Source organism: Lolium rigidum, chromosome 4 (genome assembly GCF_022539505.1).
Source record: "Lolium rigidum isolate FL_2022 chromosome 4, APGP_CSIRO_Lrig_0.1, whole genome shotgun sequence".
Classification (NCBI taxonomy): Eukaryota; Viridiplantae; Streptophyta; class Magnoliopsida; order Poales; family Poaceae; genus Lolium; species Lolium rigidum.
The window spans coordinates 68,072,300-68,092,234 of NC_061511.1; the positions used below are offsets into that span (position 1 = coordinate 68,072,300).

A 19,935-nucleotide genomic window follows, 5' to 3' on the forward strand; every position below is an offset into this window, starting at 1 on the left:
CGGTTCTTCCCCCCTGTTATGCAGGGCGATGTCTTTCGTACTCCCTCCATTTATAATTAGATTGGGTTCTATGATTACTAAAAATTAGTAAATTGTTAGGACATAATATAACATCAACAATGTAAAATTTATAGTACTAGAATCGCCATAAACTATATTTTCATATTATGTGTTTCAAAAAAATGGTTGTTGATATTTGCTCATATATTTTGGTCAAGCTTGATAAAATTTAACTTTAATTAAACCCGAAACACAGATTGAAAGAGAGTAGTTTCTGACAGAAGAGTAGATAGGAACATTCCTTCGGGGGTTATCACATTGATAGCCCGTTGGAACACGTTGCAACGGACACGGCACGGGCAAGCAAGAACCGAGCCGCCGCACAAGTTACGTCTCTCCAAAGGCCACGCACCGTCAGCATCTCTAATAATCGCATCGCAAAGAGAGAGAAGAAAAAAAAAGCAAGATAAGCAAGGAGAAAAGCTGGACGCGTCGATGATGTTTTCGCGAGGGCAGGCCTGGAAAAGGCGCGTGGCCCACCGCGTCAGTGCCAAAGCCGAGAAAAGCAAAGAGCAAGGCAGGCGGAAGCAGTGGCGGTGACGTCACGGGGGCATTTTGGTAGTTTGGGCCGGCAAATGATTTGGTCAATCGGATCTGGACAGCCGGGCCCGCAGCCCTATCCTCACGGAGCAATGCTACATCTACGGGCTCGTTTCTACAAAATCAAACTTACGGGCTGACGTGGAGAATTATGGAGCGATTACGGTTCCTCAAATCATGGGAGGAGAAAGATTTGCACCACCCACGTTCATCCACCTCATCCCGTAAAACCAGCCCGTAACAAAAATCCCGTAGGTGTAGGATTATTGATCCTCACGCATCATATGCAGCACGCTCTCCTCTTTGCTTTCTTATTTTCTCTGTCTCACCATTTTCTTTTCTGAATGGATGCAAAACTTTTTTTTTTTTGAACAAGGAGAGGCCACGAAGGGCCTGGATACCATTACTTTTCAAAGCGGCGGGTACAAGTTACAGTGGGGACATCAGATAGAGCAGAAATATCAGAAAAAACCCCAACTATTACAAAGTAGACCTCCAGAAGAATTAGAAGAAAGCAATCAGGTCCTCCGCCGTAGCTGTGGTAGAGAGAGCTTCGGTTGCAGCCATCAAGCTCGACGCCGGGGACGTCACCACTTGACTCCGAGTTGACGATAAACACCACAACAAGCTCAGAACAGGGCCTCCTCCTGGAGGTTGAAGAAGCGTCGGAAATCTCATCCGACGACATGGGCCAGCAGTTGGCCATCAGGGTCGGTCGGCAATCAAAGGCCACCGAGAGTGCTCCGCAGATCTTGGTATCACTACTCCATGACAAGTCGATTTCACGGGCGATGATGACTGCTTTCCTTCTCCTCCCAAAGCAACCGCAGCAAGTACAGGAGAACATCAACACCTCACTCGCCATCGAAATTAACTCGCCGACACCAAGAGCTTCCAGCCACCACATCAAGAAAAACCATCTACCATCGAACTCTGGACTCCCGCCACGAGCTAGAGGAGGCGGACGAGGAGAGGATTTGCAGTAGCCGAGGCTCTGAACACAGACCTTATTCAAAGAGATTGCGGTAGATCTTGCCATCACCATCTTCGTCTTCCACCATGGAAGCACCACAGCGAAAAGAAAATCCACCGCACGAAGCAGAGTCTGGCCTGAAAACTCCCGCTTCAAACCTCCGATGCGCACCTTATTTGGAGGGATGCGCGAGCTCCTCATCCTCCCATGCCACACCACCTGCCACCAGCGGCCTGCAGCGAGAAGGAGAAAGCCCACGGCGCAATGGATCTGGCCGCTAAGATCCGTTGACCTACCCTCAAACTCCATATAGGTAGAAACTAGACTAAAACAACACCTAAATCTAGATCCGGCACCATCCCTTCGCCTACTCTGCACGGCAACGCCGGCAGGAGCAGCTCCGGTCCGGCCCGGCGGAGAAGAGGAGGCTACCAGAGGAAGGAGTTTCGAGAGAGACGGGGAGGGGAAAGTGTTGTTGCCTCGATTTGATGCAAAACTAATACTTCCTTTAAACTGCTTTTTGTTCCGCTTTATAAATAAAGTCACATACAACCAAACCAATACAAGATGATGGGAAAATCATTTTACAAAGCAGATAAAATGAATAAACAACAAAGAACGAGAAGAACCAAGCAACCATCGACAGCAGAACGAGATCTAGGGGAAAAGAGCTTCACGACGACGACGACCGAGGGTAACGACGCACCCCAAGCCATTGACAAGAATAATAGTTAATGGTTTTTACACGGAGTCCTAACATGGCGAAGGTACCCACATCGACGCCCCCAAGAGGGTCACGACACATGTATGCACCACCACCGTTGGCGTTGAAACGCAAAGCTTACGTCTGAAAAAACCTTCACACACACCCGCTAACGAACCACCCTTGGTCCCCGAGCCCAAGCCCGGCCTTCGGAACTAACACTTCCTCCTGCTCTAAATCATTATGGCAGATTTAGGTGAAACATACGCTAATATATATCTATAGGTTCATTACACCCGCGACAAATATTTATGGCTAGAGGGAGTATAAAAAAACTCCAATATAAGTACTCCCTCCGACTTCCTTCATAAATTTAGACAAATATAAGACATCTATTTATAGATTTATAGATAGGGGAAGTATTTCAGAAGAAGCTTCAACTCAACTTTTTTTAGAGAATCGTGAGAATCCCATGTGAACAGAAAACTAATGTCAAAAAATATATCTTGTTTCAGTATTTCAGAAGCTTTGGCTAAAAAATTATAGAATCCTGAGTCCGTTTTAAAAGCGAGATTTCCCCCCTCTACGGTCCAATGAAAACTAAGCTGCCCTGCGTGAGATTCATGCGAGGAGCACAAAGTGAAATAATAAAAAGGAATAAGCGATAAGCATCATGAGATGTGATGAGATGATGCATGCATTGCACGGCCATCCGCCGCAGGAGATGATACGAGGTGATGCAGCGTACCCTAGCCGAGCCGAGCCAGGCCTGCTGTTGGCTGCTGTGCTGGCTCCCTGTAGCGCCTTTTGCCGGCCAAGGAAAACTGCGAAGAGGGGAGGGACCTCCCCATGAAAAGAGTAGATTGCAGCACTGCAGCAGCAGGAGGATGACAACTAAGTTCAAACGTTCATCATCATCTGTGTTGAGGATCTATGGTGGCTTAGGGATTAGGGTTAGGGAATGCGTGCAAATGATACAAACTTTTTTTGGGAGCATAATGGAGTTTTATGGAGTGATTTAGCCACAGGCTAGCAGTTGAACTAGATGATCATGATGGAAACTATGGTGAGCATATTCGCAAAAGCATATTGTGATGGAATTTGCATCTTCATCCAATTTTAGCAACGCGAGGCTAGACAGCCACATAGCAAAAACACACACACTTTTCTTGAATCACTAGCGAAGTTTTAGAACCTGCTATATTTTTACCATTTTGGTGTCCCAATACAACATGCACAACGGCTTATGTTGTGATCCGATTGATATAAAGACAGATAGCTTCTGCGGAGTAATGCATGTTCTGTGTATATCAAGAAGCTTAAAATTAATAAAAAATGCAATTGATTCAAACTTTTTATTGGAAGCATAATGGAGTCTTATGGGGTATCTATCAACAATGCTACACGTACGGAATGATCTTACGGAATTTCTTACGGATGCGGTCATGGCATCCCTCAATTGGCCCAAACAGAAGCAGTTGGTCCGCACGTTCAGCACACGACCAAGCAAAATCAGCCACGTATGTCCGTAAGCAAGTTTCCGTAACAACTTGTCCGTAGACATAACATTATTGGGGTATCTATACACGAACTATATGGTGCCATTTCGTTGATGCTTATTATATTAACCCTTTCAGTTAATAATCATTTGAATCACCAGGTGAGATGAGGTTTGACGAAGAGTTCAACTAGATGATAATGAATACTATCGCAAGCATATTTGCGAAAGCACATTCTCATGGAACATGCATGGAAAGTCCTATTGGCGCCGAGTGATCAGCCTAGAATTTAAACTTTATTCTACATGATTTTGTCAAGATGGGCTCCATAATGTGGTTGTATCTCCGTTTTATTTTAGCCACACGTGGCTAGTGACATACGCTGTTTCATATTACTCTGCATATAAAACCAAACTTTGCCAAGCTTAACCAATTATATGTAAAAGATATTACAATCTAGAAAATGAAAATAAAATCATTAGTACCATAATGCAATGTTCTGTCATATCATTAATCTAATTATATATATATATATATATATATATATATATATTGATATTTCAATCATGAATAGTAATTAAGTCGAAAATTGCAAAACTTGACTTTGAATAAACCTTAGATGCGCAGTTATCTCGAATCATTAGCTAAGTTTCGGAACCTGTTATGTGGTTCACCATTTTGGTGTCCCAACATAACATACACAATGGCTTGCTATGTGCTACACCAGGCCCCACAGCATGATCCTGAGATCAAACAAGATGTGGGTTGGGTGTTTCAGCAAAGTGTTAATTAGGACATGTGACTGATATGTACTTTTTTGTGGAACTTAGCCAAAGCTACATCTTCCAAGTTTCGCAAGTTGTGAAGAAAGTACATTCATTTAGAGAATAGATGGAGACGTGCCCATGTGAATTTTGGTAGAGAAGTACTGCATAAATTCAGGGAATATACATGTGATTTTTCTACTGCAGTAGTTGGAAACAACAAGGTGAAATGTACCAATGCCTACAGTATCATCAGACCTAAAAACGGATCTGCAAAACCATTGGGCTCACTGTAAAAATCCCAATCTGTCGTGACCTAAAAACGATAGCTACTTCACCACTACCAGCAGTAGTTAGTCCTAATCACAGTGAACTAGCTGAGCCAATCAGGTCTCTGTATCACCTGGGCCGGGTTTGATTCGATTTGATTTGGATCGGGTTTAATGCCACCATCACTCACGCGGCTCGAAGCCACTTAATTAAGCGGTGACAGCGGCTGGGGACTCGTGCTGCGTGCGTGCCGCGGTACTTAGTTTTCACGGCTTCCCAAGTGTTTCTGGGTAAACAAGTGCTTTGTTTTGGCAGGGACGGCAGTAAGATAATGTTACCGCTGTCATTGGGGCCAGGGACCCAGGGTAGGTTAGGAGATAAGAACAACGGGGCATGCTTGCTTATCGGTGGATGACAGGTGTTAGGGCCTAGCAAACCCTAGTGTGAGCACATAGGTAATTGGAGTCTAACTCGCACTAATCACACTTAATTGAAAATGACATGTGGTTTGCTACAAATAGAGTGGTCATTGAGAGTTTTCTACATTTAGCAGTTATAAATTTAGCTGTTGATTTTCCACTAATTATGGATTCAGCACGTAATTACCATCACCAATGCTACTGAAGATTACTGACAAAGCCTCTCCTATTTTTACCGCCAAGAGATGCTTGCGGCGAGATTGGGTTTCAAGTTTTCATCAACAGTAAAAAGCGCCCTGGGAATAAACTTCTCGAGATTGGGATTTGAGAGCATGAGGGACGGGAGCAGCCAGGTCAAAAAAGGAGAAAGTAAAATTTGCTCGTGATATCTTTCCGGTTAGTTTTTTTTTTGCTTCTTATCTTTGGGCTGTTCTGTAAAACGGGCAGTAGAAAGTCGTGAGCCCATGCGGCCGTCACATGCGCCCACTCTGCGTGGGCACCACACCGAATGGCAGAGGGATCTTCTACGCGCAGTGGCGCCCCAAGCTCCGGCTGAGAAAGCGTAGGCAAATGATTGCTATGATGTTGATGTGTTGCTTGTATAATAACTCATTGAGATTGTTTGAATTATTGTCAATTATGGAAAAATGAATTAGTGGTAAAGGATGATAATGAAAACAATAGTGTGAACAATGGTCCACTCCACGAACTTCTAGATCTAAGAACAGTGTTTACAAGAACAACAATTGTTGGCCTAAAGAAATGAACATTTTTTGAAAGTTTTACTGCTTAAAAAAATATTGTACCCAAAAAAAATTGTGAACATTAAATCATGAAATAATGCCATGCTTGAAATAGATACTAATAAGAGCTACTCCCTCCGTTCTTTTTTTAATTGACTCGGATTTAGTACAAACTTGGACAAGATAATTAAAAAGGAACGGAGGGAGTAGTACACATTCTGGACAAGGTAAATTAAACTAAGATCGTAGAAAATATCATCTCGCAACAATTTGGACAAGATACGTACCATATTATTTTGTTTGCCATTGCCCTATCTTTCCCCTTGCGCACAAGCTTGCTATCCTCACAAGAACCTCAAACTTTATCTTTACATATTTCATCTAGGTCACAACAAGAACATATTACACTTGTCATTGTCAATGTTATAAAACAAGGATGGGAATGCCATAGGTTCCAGCGGCGGGGCGTGAGCGTTAAAGTAGACAGGGCCAAATTAACCAGCCAAAGAAATAGCACGGGCCAATATAACAACATGTAACACATATCTTAATATTTGATGGACTTGAGATACTATTTAGAAGAGAAATTGTGATGGGAAGACTGGGCTGGAGCCCGGGATGGTCTCCAAGACGCGCCGCCCCTGATAGGTTCATCAAAAAATGTTAGAATGAGGATGTGCACACACAACCATCATATGCAACATAATTTGACAATGTATATGCCCTTTTAAGAAACCAGTTGCACTTGATTTATCTTATGGCATCTTTGTAATGTATACATTATAGAGTGAATTTTATTCTTACCCTAGTTAGGTATTTCGTGACACCAAATATCCCATCTATAAAAATCACATATATTACTCTTTTAAGAGCTTGGGATCCTCTTTTCTGGTGCATGTCTGTTGCCCAAGGTGTGAAGTGATTATTGAGACTCGCAAATGTTAGGAGGAAGAGCAACGGAAAATATGGTGAACATTATGCTATATACAATCTATGATCTTTAAATATTTTGTCGCGCCACATCGGCATGATATGCCTATCTTATCTGACAAAACACGCGTAACCCTAAAATAGAGGAAAAACAGTGCTTAAGATTGTCTAAATGGGTTATTTCGGTATAATTTCTACTAAATGAGGGTAATAAGTGTCACAAATGCATAATTATAATGTTAAGTGAAATTCGCGAAACTCAAAACTGATCACGGGTACATATGCAGTTGTAATGTACAAAACATATTTCAAAAAGTTAAAGCAATTTAGGGAAAAAAATTAGCATGTAAAGGGACATGTTCTATGTGTGCGCGTAAAGTTTCACATAAAACCGAAATTTGATAAAAAAAATATTTTGAGAAATAGACCATTTTAGCATCAGAAAAATTATATTTTTTACACATAGCACAAAACATGTCGATTTTTGCTAAAACAACTTTGTGAGCATGTAACAAGATATGCACCAGACATTGTTTTTATATTTTCTTAACATTTTTAAATATGTTTAAAATATATTTGAAATACAGGGTGCATATGCACTCGGGTGCAGAGACACCCTGTCCGTGAAATTCACTCTAAATTGTATCATGCATGTACAATGTATAAATAGTAAAGAATGTAATGAGAGAAATCAGCAAAACGAGTTCCACTTAGAATCTTTTTGCTCGAGTTTGACGAGTTCGAGCTAGGTTGTTCATGTTGCTCTAGCCACATCCAAATCCACTGCAAAGTATCTCCACAGACAATCCCACGTCCATGTCCCAAATCCCCAAATGCCCTAGCTGAATGAGGAGCCACCCTCCTACCACCGGTCGCATCACTGTTCATCCCCTCTCCTCGCTCGGCTCCTAGCCCAGCATACAAAAACAAGAGGATAACATGGAAAACTATGTTTTTCTCTCCCTCTAAAGAAAAACTAGCAATGGATGGCGCGGCGGCACGCCGCGCCTATGCTGTGAAATGCCATAGGTACATCATCTAGTTTATTGTAAGCACTGCAAGAACAAAAACAAAGCTAAAGTGTTATGTAGGAAGGAAAGCACGCTAACATACACAGGTATGCTATGTTACCATGAAAAAGTATATGAACAGTACACTTGGATTCAGTAAAACCATACACTGAAAAGAAAATAGTTGCTAAAGGAAGTCACAATGAGAAAAATGGTAGTACATGAAGTTAGGAAATATTATGGTGACTATAGTATGATCGGTTGATGAATTTTGTGCACTATCCAGTAAATAAATATTAAACCATGCCTTGTACGGCGTACCATGAATCATAATGGACTGGCACAAAAAAGCAACATATTCTGCCGTAGGTCAGGAGAATTTTCATGATATGATAAAACTCATGCTTGCATGTACTCATGTCAGCTCCCGGCTAAACTCCATGTCAGCTCCCAGTTGAACTGTATGCAAGGGAAATCACAGGAAAGATGTCAGAAAATTGCAACAGTAAGACAGTGGCTTTTGGTGTGTACTGCAAGGCAAGTTATTTTCTTACTAATAGCCTCTTTCACTCTTTGCCTCATTGGTTCTAAATTAGGTTAGCCTATTCTGAGTTTTTTTGCATCTTCACCTTCCTTTGATTCTCTGAAACCACGACTCCAGGACACATAAATAAAAACGACTTTCATTATTAGCCTCTGAAAGACCAATGGCCACACATAATACTGGGATTTGCCAAGAGCCTTTGGACACCGTAGAGTTGTACTACATTCATGAAGCGTGAGGCCTGTACAATTCAGCTGTTGTATTGAGAACCAACCTGAGGTTGGGTGGTTAGGAGGGTGGTTGTACCCCCAGCCCACCAGAGTTCAAACCCCAGGTTTGACATCTGTGTGTCTCATAAAGGCGGAATATTCTTTCAGTGGGAGGCGACGTTCCCGTCGACAGCGAGGCGCCTGTGGTGACTTCGTCAATTTCAAGATCCAATCCGCCGGCTCGGTCTTCCGAAGGTGCTCATAGGGGTAGGGTGTGCGTGTGTGCGTTCATAGGGGTGAGTGTATGCGCGTGTATGTGAGCGCCTGCGTTTGTACTGTGTTTCTCAAAAAAAAAAAAAAATTCAGCTGTTGTATTATTAGACATGCATGGTACATACCTCAAACAATGAATGAACTTGGCCAATCAAATATTTGTTCACAAGTAATGAATACGTCAAGGAACTTGCAAAATTCATGACTTCACGTATTCTGAAAAAACCAAAGTAGAAGTGACCCTTATAATATTGGAGACATGAATTAATGTAATTAAATCAAAAAGAGTTTACATGTAGTAATACAATAAAAAAAGTAAGTCCAAGAAAGACAAATATTAGAGCTAAGTTTATTATATAATAACTCTGCAAGCAAGGTTTCCATCATCTGTTGACATTACAGTTTGACTAATCAAATAATAAAGGATAAGCAGTGAGAGGATGGCACTTCATGGTTCAGATATTATTAAAATTGTTGAATGCAATTCCGGCTTATTACAATGAAAAAGTGAAGCCCATCACCAGGGCTACTCAGGTGTCTCTGAAGATTAAAACTCATGTTCTCACCTTCTCATGCACTCTGATCCAAGTATTCAAGATAAGGGAATCGGGCTTAGCTTGAAAATCAAAGTAGAAGGGACCATTATAATATTGGAGACAGGAATTAATGTAATTAAATCAAAAAGAGTTTACATGTAATAGTACAATAAAAAAGTAAGTCCAAGAAAGACAAATATTAGAGGTAAGTTTATTATATAATAACTTTGCAAGCAAGGTTTCCATCATCTGTTGACATTACAGTTTGACAAATCAAATAATGAAGGATAAGCAGTGAGAGGATGGCACTTCATGGTTCAGATATTATAAAAATTGTTGAATGCAATTCCGGCTTATTACAATGAAAAAGTGAAGCCCTCTGATGTGGTCAACACACATTTCTGAAATTTTCTGGGAACCTTGCTTGCAAACCATGTGAAAATGAAGCCAAAAGGTTGTGGGAACTGCATGGTTCAGGAAAAACACAAAGTTAGTTAGAAAAAATGGCTATTGATCAGAAAGATGATCTCGAACTATCGTTCATTATCTGGCAACTACGCGAGTGCAATATTGGTTATTGCCTAGCGTATTTGAATTAGAAAATGTACTAACCTGGAACACACTGACCTCAAAGCCAGTCAGCTGAGGGGCGGAGCCAGAAACGGCCCAAGACTGGTGCTAAAACTGGCTTAGTGATGGTAGTTACCTACGATTTTCATATTTATACCCTTAAAATTTGATCCAATCTCATTGTAGAGGAGCTGCTTGACCGGTGCTAGAGCACCGGTAGCACCATGCCTGGATCCGCCCCTGAGTCAGCTCATCAATAAAAAAAACTAAATGTAAACAACCAATATCAATGTTAGAGATCAATTATCGTAAAAGGAGTTCACTGACATAACGAAATAGGAAGTTCAGTAGCAAAAGAACCTTTGTTGCAACCCGTTTAAATTCAACCTAAGAACTACAAAAGCTGTAAAAAGAAGAAATGTGGACACAGTTCTAGAGCAACGACAGTTGCTGGAACATCTATAAACCTGTGTCATGGTTGATATATGGTTGAAAGTATTGGTGTATTTGTATGTATAAGCATGCACATACTATTTAGCATAGCTCCAAATTTTCATTTCCAAGAAAATTTATAACACACACCATTTCACCCAGTCTGGGCTAGGTTTTTAAGCAAGTTTTAGACTAACAATCAGTACAAATTGGCAATCAAGAAAAATAAAAGCTTCAACATGCAGCCAAGCATGCACCTGCATATTGAAGGCCCAAATCCCTGGAGACGAATCATTCAAATCCCTGGAGACTACCTAGCCCGGAGACAGGTCTGGGTGCTAAAGAATTAGCAGGTTCTATGGAGCTGAACTGTTACTACATATTTAGAATTGCTCCTTCAATTTACCCTGGGCCTAGAATCCCTGGAGATGAATCAAACCAGAAACTGACACCTGAACTCCATCCTAGAAATCATTCAAATCGGTAAGAGAAGAAATTTCCGTTAAATAAAGAAAGGACTCACCTAGGCACCTGAACTCCAATCCCAGAAATCTGCGAGCTCCTAGACCAAGGCCCGCGCCGGCTCTACGCCCTGGATGCCGTCCTGGACCATTTCCCTACCCCTGCCGCCCCAACCAAGTCGTACCGCTCCACCGCCTGTTGCGTCGACGCCGTCATCACCGATGGGAAGAATTGCTAGGTGGCGACAGCCGCTCGCGCTGCAGGGAAGCGGCCGGAGAATATGCTTCCCTCCGCCTCCGCCGCACGACGGTGAGCGTGATGCCGCCGGCGCCGTAGGGAAGGTGCCCCGAGGTCCCATCCTCTGCGCGGCCATCCGCCTCGGGACGGAGAGGATTGCGGCGAGTTTCTCCACCTCGCCCCCGAGCCCAAAGCACCGGTGCCTTCGCCGCCAGCACCACCGCCCTCGTCGGCAGCACCGCCACCCCTGCCTCGTAGCATCACCAGCGACCAAGGAAGCACCATGGCGGCTTGCAGCGACGGCAAACCTCGCAGCAGTACCACCCCTGTTAGCAGCAATGTCGCCGACGTTCGCAGCACTACCAGCGTTGGTCGTAGCACCGCCGCCGTTGGTCGTAGCTCTCGCCATTTATGCCGGAAGAAATGGTCAGTGGAGGCCGCATGTCGCAACGGCGTCGGCCGTACGTAGCAACGGCGACGGCCGCATGTAGCAACGGCGGCGGCCTGCTGTTGCAACGGCGGCAGCCAGCAGTAGCAACGGTGGCGGCCTGCTATAGCAACGGCTTTGGGCTGTCGGCCGCATGTAGAAATGGTGGCGGCCGGCAGTAGCAACGATGGTGGCCTGCTGTAGCAACGGCGTTGGACCGTCGGCCGCATGTAGCAACAGCGTCGGCCACATGTAGCAACGGCGGCGACCTGCTGTAGCAACGTCGCCGGCCACAAGTAGCAACGGCGGCGGCATGCTGAGCAACGGCGTCGGGCCGTCAGCCGCAAGTAGCAATGGCGGCGGCCGGCAGTAGCAATAGCGTCGGGCCGTCGGCCGAATGTAGCAACGGCGGTGGCGTGCAGTACCAATGACGATGGACCTTGCAGCTCCAGTACCAACGACGATGGACCTTGCAGCTCCAGCGTCGCCCTGTGCAGCAATCCCGTGCCGGCCTTGGAGCACCCGCGGGCGGCGAGCGCGGCCGTGACGACCTCGCGCGCTAGGGAGGGGGCGAGCTCGTCGTGGTGACCGTATCCTCTTGCTTGAGGGAGGGGCTTCTTCATCGGAGAGAGGCCGACCAGATAGCACTCCCCCCAAATCCGCCCGCGGCGCCGGCGTCGAGAGGATCCATGGAGCAGGGGCAGCGCGAGCTGGGCGATTGTTGGGCGCGAGACTAACGCCAGCGGAGCTTGGGTGCGAAAAAACGACGGGCTCGCTTGGGTCGAGAAAAACGACGAAGTAGCAGGAGCAGGTTCCATGGTGGTCTCTCGATGGAGAAGAAAGAGGAAAAGCAGATACAGAAAATGTGCGGCAGAGAGGGAATGCAGGAAGAGATAAGGTGGAGCACTCGCTTTTGTTGCCACATCCAAGAACACGTGTTGTGCAACCAAACCTGAAAATTCGTAGACTGCACCAGAAGTGCACACACGGAAGAAATACTGCAGGACCAAACTATCAAGTAGTACATGTGTCAGCACCACATTAATCCCAAAAAAAATTCAAAAATCTGAGAAAAAAGGAAGCTGTTAAGGTTTAGTATAGTAGTTATACTCCCTCTCTCGAATTATGAACGAAAATTTGAAAAATAATTCCTCCCTCCCTCGAATTCCCTCTTTTATGTGTAAAGGAAATAAAATAAAATAAAAGATAAAATCTTTCTCTGTATGCTACTTTTTCTTTATTTTATTCGATTTTATTTAGAGAGAGAGAGGACTGAGTAGAGAGAAGAAGACCAGAGCCAGAGCAGAGGTAGAATAAGAGAGAGTCCTCCCAGATGCTGTCCTCTCCCCACCGCCGCCTCCCCACGCGCTCCACCGGCCCGTACCAGCCGCCCGGCAGCTAGGCCGCGCGCGACGCCCCGATGGGCCGCGCCGGCGGCCCCGCCGCGCCCCCGTGGCACTCGCTCCCGGACGAGGTCTGGGAGCACGCCTTCTCCTTCCTCCCCGCCGACGCCGACCGCGGCGCCGCCGCCTGCGCCTGCCACGGCTGGCTCCGCGCCGAGCGCCGCTCCCGCCGCCGCCTCGTCGTGCCCAACTGCTACGCCACCGACCCGCGCGACGCCGTCGACAGGTTCCCCTCCGTCCGCGCCGCCGAGGTCAAGGGCAAGCCGCACTTCGCCGACTTCGGCCTCCTGCCGCCCTCATGGGGCGCCTATGCCGCGCCCTGGGTCGCCGCCGCCGCCGACGGCTGGCCGCTGCTCGAGGAGCTTAGCTTCAAGCGCATGTTCGTCACCGACGAGTGCCTTGAGATGATCGCGTCATCCTTCAGGAACTTCAAGGTCCTGCGGCTAAACTCGTGCGAGGGATTCACCACCGCCGGCCTCGCCGCCATTACCGAAGGCTGCAGGTGAGCCGCCGCGTTTCCGGTTCGAGATTTGAGCTTGTTTGGTCTTCGTCTTTAGCTTAACCATGGGAGATTTCTTGGTGTCCTTGTGTTTCTTTACTCTGTGTTTTGGTGATCTGAAGTAGGTGTTGCTTAAGCTTAAATGATTGTCAGAGTTTTCCCCAAAATGAGCTACTCCGTAGTATTTTCAACGACTTTGAGCTAAGTAACTTCGCTCATTTGCGTGCTTCATTTGGTAGTTATTTGAAATACTAGATGTCATTTTCAGTTCAGATTTGATCTATTCTGGAGTTGGTGAAAGCATTGAACATCTGCTGCGACCTGGAGTTGCTTCTTCTTTTTCCTATGCTGAAGTGTGTGCTCTCGTGATTAGCTAGGGAGGGATGTCACGTCCTGTCCAAAGTTTTGAGCTGTGATTTGCAAATTAGCTTCATCTTGTTCTTGCGAAGCTTTGCCTCATTTTCTTTGTGGTTGATTGGATTGCGGGGGCATAATCTCTCCTGGACGGATCTGTAGGATCTTTTTTCTTTGCGGGGAGACTGGATCTGTGCGATTGACAGAAGATATATATCTATTTGCTTAGCAATGATGGATGCATCCCCTTTTCTCTTTTTGCCAAAAGGGTGGAATTATTTCAAGTTTAATTAGACCAATGAGATGTACCTTCGCTTAAAAGAATTGTATTTGCCCACATCATGACTTCATGAGGCAACGGATCTCACTTGAATTATTCTCATTTCGTTTTCACTTAGTCAAGCGTGTTTTTGGACTTCCCCTCCTGATTTGAGCTTCTAGGTTCTCAAGAAGCAGGATCCTCTGACTTAGCCCTCATAGATTCCCATTCTTTCCCCCTTTTGGGGGCTCTCAACATTTCTGTAACTATTGTATCTTTCTTCTAGTGGGAACATGTGACATTTGCTCCACTGCTCGTAGTGTTTTTGCATATAAAGGACCAGTGAGACGGTACATTTGCTCTGGTAGTGTGATTAGTTGAACTTGCTGGAATCTCTGAGAAAAGAATTTGGAATATATCAGATTCCTACCTCTTTATCGAAAAAAAATCAGATTGCTACCTCTTCAAAGGCAACTTTAAGGATTTGATACTTAGGTATTTCGATAGTGATCCATTTATTTAGTACTTTAATGTGACTAACCAGTATCATATCGATCATTTTGAGCGATAGGAGATTGTTAAGCTGCGAAGAAAGGCTAGTGAGATTTGATCAATCTTTGATGCTGTGATATTCTGTGCAAACATAGAAGAGTGACATAACTGAATGTGCATTGGTTTCATTGTTTAATGTCATCTATGCAGATGTGGCGATAGACCATTAGATTGATCCTCGGTGATACAAATTGTTGTAGCTGTTACTCTTTATGGTTGTGAATAGGAGTACGGATACACCCTTACTATAGGGAAACAAGCGGTACATTTACTTGTGTCATTATGTTGATTCTTGCACCTAGCTATGAGTAGTCCTCGAATTTTTTTCTCATGTTCGCCATTAAATATTTTAATTAAATAGATGGAAGCGTATCATATTTTATCATGTGGGTTGAGATGACTTGGTAAAATGTTGTTTTGGTTCTGTATTGTAAGAATTTTGGAAAATATTGGATGTGTATTGGAAGAATTTTAGATGTGTTTTTTCTCATGTTTGCCATTAAATATTTTAATTAAATAGATGGAAGCGTATCATATTTTATCATGTGGGTTGAGATGACTTGGTAAAATGTTGTTTTGGTTCTGTATTGGAAGAATTTTTTTTTTTTTTTTTTTGAAAATGTGTTGTGTATTAATCAAATAACAAAGTTTTGGTTACAATCGTTCAAGGCCGCTTTCGACACGCAGGTCGGCACCGCACCTTGTAAAACCCCATCACACAACACACTACGGCTAAATTGACATAAACCATGCGCTACAGTATTGCAAGATCTGCTAACTTTGGATAGGATAACTTGTCGATCCGTAGGTTTCATCCTTTTGAAGTCCTTTGCAATGAAACATAGCTCAGACCTGATCCTGCTGTCATCCTCGAATGCCTCAATAACAGCAGCACAATCAGTTTCTATAATGAGGTTCAGAGCGCTATTAGCAGCACCCAGTTTTAAACCTTCTAGGCATGCAATCGCTTCTCCCATTTCAGCACTTTGGCAATTTTGTATGACTCCCCAAGCGGACAGAATAGTATCTCCGAGATGATTTCGAATGATCGACCCCCAGCTACCCTTCTTGTCGTCCACCAAGAAACTGGCATCAACATTACACTTTATCCACCCATTAGGAGGCTTCTCCCAGGTTTTAGCTTCCTGCTTCTCCATGTTTGGAGAAATCACTTTCAGGCTTGGTGGCTTATCTATTTTGCTTTTACCCTTTCTATCCACCACTATATCCCTCTTCTTCAAATTCTGCAAAGTAGCTAAATAGTTCTGTAAGAAACTAATCGAATTTTTAATAGAGACCTTACCATCACTGAAGATTATATTATTTCTATGATGCCAAGCCCTCCACCAAATAAACATGAGTTTGTCCCTCATGTCTTTATTCAGTTTGTCAAGAAGTATCAGAACCCAATCATCTCCTGTACACCGAAGGTCATTCTCACAAGGTAACTTCCAGCTCTTGGCCAGACCTTGTCTAATTGCCATTGCGTGGGTGCACTTCATAGTTGCATGGTACCCTGTTTCCTCTTCCATACCGCATATGGTACAAATAGGGAGCACATTTGGGATTCTTTTACTTCTATTAACTTGCACTGCTAAACTGTTTGTTGCAAGCTTCCAGGTGAAGATCTTCACCTTTGGGGGAACATTTGCCTTCCAAATAGTATTCCAAAGTCCCCTATCTCCACTATTGTTTCCACTAGAATTTGGAGGATTATTTAACTTGAGATCAAGTGCCAGATTGTACGCACTCTTCACAGTAAACATTCCATGTTTTTCAGCAGTCCATGCAATGAAATCCTCCTCATCATTCCTTGGCAAACGGATTTTCAAAATTTCTTCAGCATCATGGTCCATAAAGATATCCCTGATCAAATTCTCTTTCCATGTTCTGTTCTCATGGTTGATTAGTTTGTCCACTTTTCTGAGTCTAGAGTTTGATAAATTTGCAGTAATTTTCATATCTCCCCTTGGAATCCAATTATCTCTCCAAATTCTTACTTTCTTGTATTGGAAGAATTTTGGATGTGTAGACTCAACATTTTCTTTATTTTCAATGCTGAAGTCCTAATTATCTAGCTTGGGTAGAAGTTATTAACCTTATTGAACCTAAGTTGGGCAGTTTATATTATTTTGCTTGAAAAATTTATGTCATGGTTTCAAGGTAGTTGGGTGTGCTGAGTAGGACCCAGCTCTAGATCTAATTTATATCAGAATCTTGCTAGCTCTAAACTGATCATATCCCGAGGCTGCAAATAATTGAGATCTTAGCAAGTGTCCTTGTCGGCCAAGAAAAGAACGATGGCTATCATTGTTTTGCATCTAAAGTATGTTCTTGGAGTGCCGCCTGATATTATGGTGACCATATGTGTTATACCTCTATATGCTACTGAAATTGATGCGTCTTGCTGAAGATTGCATTTTGTGACCAGTGCAAAGTATTGAGCTTGTTTTTGTCGTTATCTTTTGCACTGTTCATCTTGCTGCTGCTCTGATTTGCTTGAAGTTGTTCTAGTGTGCTTATGAGTTATGAAAGAACACTACAATAGTGGACATAGGTGCTGTAATTGCAGAGCAAACCCTTTATGCTGTAGACTGATTTTTGGTAATGCTGCTTTACACTGGTCGTTCCTGCAAAGCACTTCAATTTGTAAACGGTATAACAGGTTCCAGACGGTACACTAGATAATTGGAAATGTTAACTTCAAATTTATCAAACATAAATTACTTGGCACATGAAACTAATGTAACTGGATTGAAAACATGAATAAATATTAGTTAAACCCTGAATGAAGAAATAAATTAGTTAATGATATGTCTATTTGCTGTCTCCATTTGCATGATCATGATTTTGGTAATGCCATGCCAATTGCCAAGTGAACCTGCAGTTGTTTATTTTCTCATAAATCTCCTTGCTCTTTCCGTCGAATACCCATATGGACTTTGTTTCTCAAGTGATGGCAGTGTTGGGAGTGGACTAATGGGCTGTCTTATTCGGGCTCTCTAACTTCTGTGTACTCTCCATGCTGCAGAAATTTAAAAGAACTTGACCTGCAAGAGAACTACATCGATGATTGTTCAAGTCATTGGCTCAGCAACTTTCCAGAATGTTATACTTCTCTGGAAGCTCTGAATTTTTCATGCTTACATGGGGAGGTCAATTTCACTGTACTTGAGAGGCTAGTAAGCAGATGCCGCAACCTCAAGACTCTGAAGCTCAACAATGCAATCCCTCTTGACAATGTTGCTAGCCTGCTTCGTAAGGCTCCGCAAATAATAGAACTCGGAACTGGCAAATTCTCTGCTGACTATCATCCAGATCTTTTTGCAAAGGTTGAAGCAGCATTTGCAGGTTGTACAAGCCTTAGAAGGCTTTCTGGGACTTGGGATGCTGTTCCAGATTACCTGCCAGCATTCTATTGTGTATGTGAAGGCCTCACATCTCTTAATCTGAGTTATGCCACCGTGCAAGGCCCTGAGCTCATCAAATTCATTAGCAGATGCAAGAATCTGCTGCAGTTATGGGTATGCAACTCTTCCTCTTCAGTAGATATCAACTTGAATTCTAATCTTAAACTCACCGGTTAAATGTCTTGTTATGTCATGCTCTTTGTGCATTTTCTCTTTTAAAGTTTTAGCTTTGATTTTCAGGTGATGGACCTCATTGAGGACCATGGTCTATCTGTTGTGGCATCAAGTTGCAGTAAACTGCAAGAGTTGCGGGTCTTTCCTTCCGATCCTTTTGGTCATAACGGCGGGCAAGTTTTCTTGACAGAAAGAGGTCTTGTTGATGTTTCTGCCAGTTGTCCCAAATTGGAGTCAGTTCTTTACTTCTGCAGCCGGATGACGAATGAGGCTCTTGTTATGATTGCAAAGAACCGTCCAAACTTCACTTGCTTCCGCTTAGCCCTCCTTGAGCCCCGTTCTCCGGATTACATCACACGGCAGCCTCTTGATGCTGGTTTCAGTGCCATTGTTGAATCATGCAAGGGGCTTAGGCGCCTCTCTATGTCTGGTCTTCTCACAGATCTTGTATTCAAATCAATCGGTGCACATGCTGATCGTCTTGAGATGCTATCACTTGCATTTGCTGGAGACAGCGATCTAGGCCTGAATGACATCCTCTCTGGCTGCAAGAGCCTGAAGAAGCTAGAGATCAGGGACTGCCCGTTTGGGGATAAAGCGTTGCTGGCAAATGCTGCCAAGCTGGAGACAATGCGATCCCTTTGGATGAACTCGTGCTTGTTGACCGTGGGCGGGTGCCGACTGCTTGCACTCAAGATGCCTCACCTTACTGTGGAGATAATAAACGATCCTGGAGAGACATGTCCAGTGGAGTCACTCCCGTTTGATAGCCCTGTCGAGAAATTGTATGTCTACCGGACACTTGCAGGTCCAAGATCTGACACACCAGACTGTGTCCAGATTGTTTAGGGGAGACAAATGGAACGGGGGGTACACTGGGTATTCATTTTCAATCTTGTTGTGTACCTTCAGCACCTTTCTAGCATAACATAGATCTTTATTTTTTCCATCAACTAGAAAGACTGTTGCTTGGATAAAGCTATTGTGAAATCTCGACTCGGCAAAGAGTAGGATGAGAGACTGAGGCCTTTTCAGGTGTTAATAACTGTAGGAGGCTGGGTGGATTACAGAAACTACTAGATAGCGTCATGAGAAAACCTTGGTTTGTTTTCTTTAGCGTGTTTTAGTTCTTTGATGTATAAAGATTATGGCACTATTTCAATCTTGTAATGTATTGTTGGACAAACTGTCCTGGAGCTGAGTTTGTCACCACTATCTTTTTTGGCCTTCCCTTTCTGATTATGGGTTGTTCTGGATGCTAAATAATTGAAGCACATATTTGCCCCTTACTCTGCGTCATCCGGTCAGTCTCTTTGATTCATGTAAACTGTAATTGAAGCACATATTTGGCCCTTGATTGCTACATCTGGGTGTTCTTTATTGCCAGTGTGCCATATGGAATGTAGCAACATATGGATGGACCAATAATGTCAGGAAGGGGAAACTTTGCGATGATGCTTTTAACTTTTGATTGTTTAGGAACTCAATAGATGCTAAATAAACTGGTGTTGATCTACATATAGGGTGGATGACTCATTTGCTCTGATCTTAAGAAATTGCATGGGTGTTCATCCCAACTTTTTTTTGCAATTACATGGAAGCTGAGTTAGTCGCCCCTACTTCTTTGGCATTCCCTTTCTGCTTATGGCATGTATGATGTGCTAATAGGTCATCTGGTGTTCC

General features: G+C 43.6%; 1 protein-coding gene across 1 annotated transcript; it reads left to right on the forward strand.

The window, feature by feature from the left end:
* Nucleotides 1-13,021: 13,021 nt before the first annotated feature.
* LOC124647203 (transport inhibitor response 1-like protein Os05g0150500) lies at nucleotides 13,022-19,231 on the forward strand. Its single transcript, XM_047187175.1, has 3 exons — nucleotides 13,022-13,506; nucleotides 17,700-18,192; nucleotides 18,319-19,231. Exons 1-3 carry the CDS (start codon nucleotides 13,022-13,024, stop codon nucleotides 19,099-19,101), a joined length of 1,761 nt encoding a protein of 586 aa, XP_047043131.1. The 3' UTR covers nucleotides 19,102-19,231.
* Nucleotides 19,232-19,935: the final 704 nt, after the last annotated feature.

Excerpts from the sequence above, each read along its gene's own strand:
- LOC124647203 (XM_047187175.1), top strand. The coding sequence starts at position 13,022 with ATGGGCCGCGCCGGCGGCCCCGCCGCGCCCCCGTGGCACTCGCTCCCG. Across the intron at positions 13,507-17,699 it reads GCCATTACCGAAGGCTGCAG|AAATTTAAAAGAACTTGACC; the intron begins GTGAGCCGCCGC and ends TCCATGCTGCAG. Across the intron at positions 18,193-18,318 it reads AGAATCTGCTGCAGTTATGG|GTGATGGACCTCATTGAGGA; the intron begins GTATGCAACTCT and ends TTTGATTTTCAG.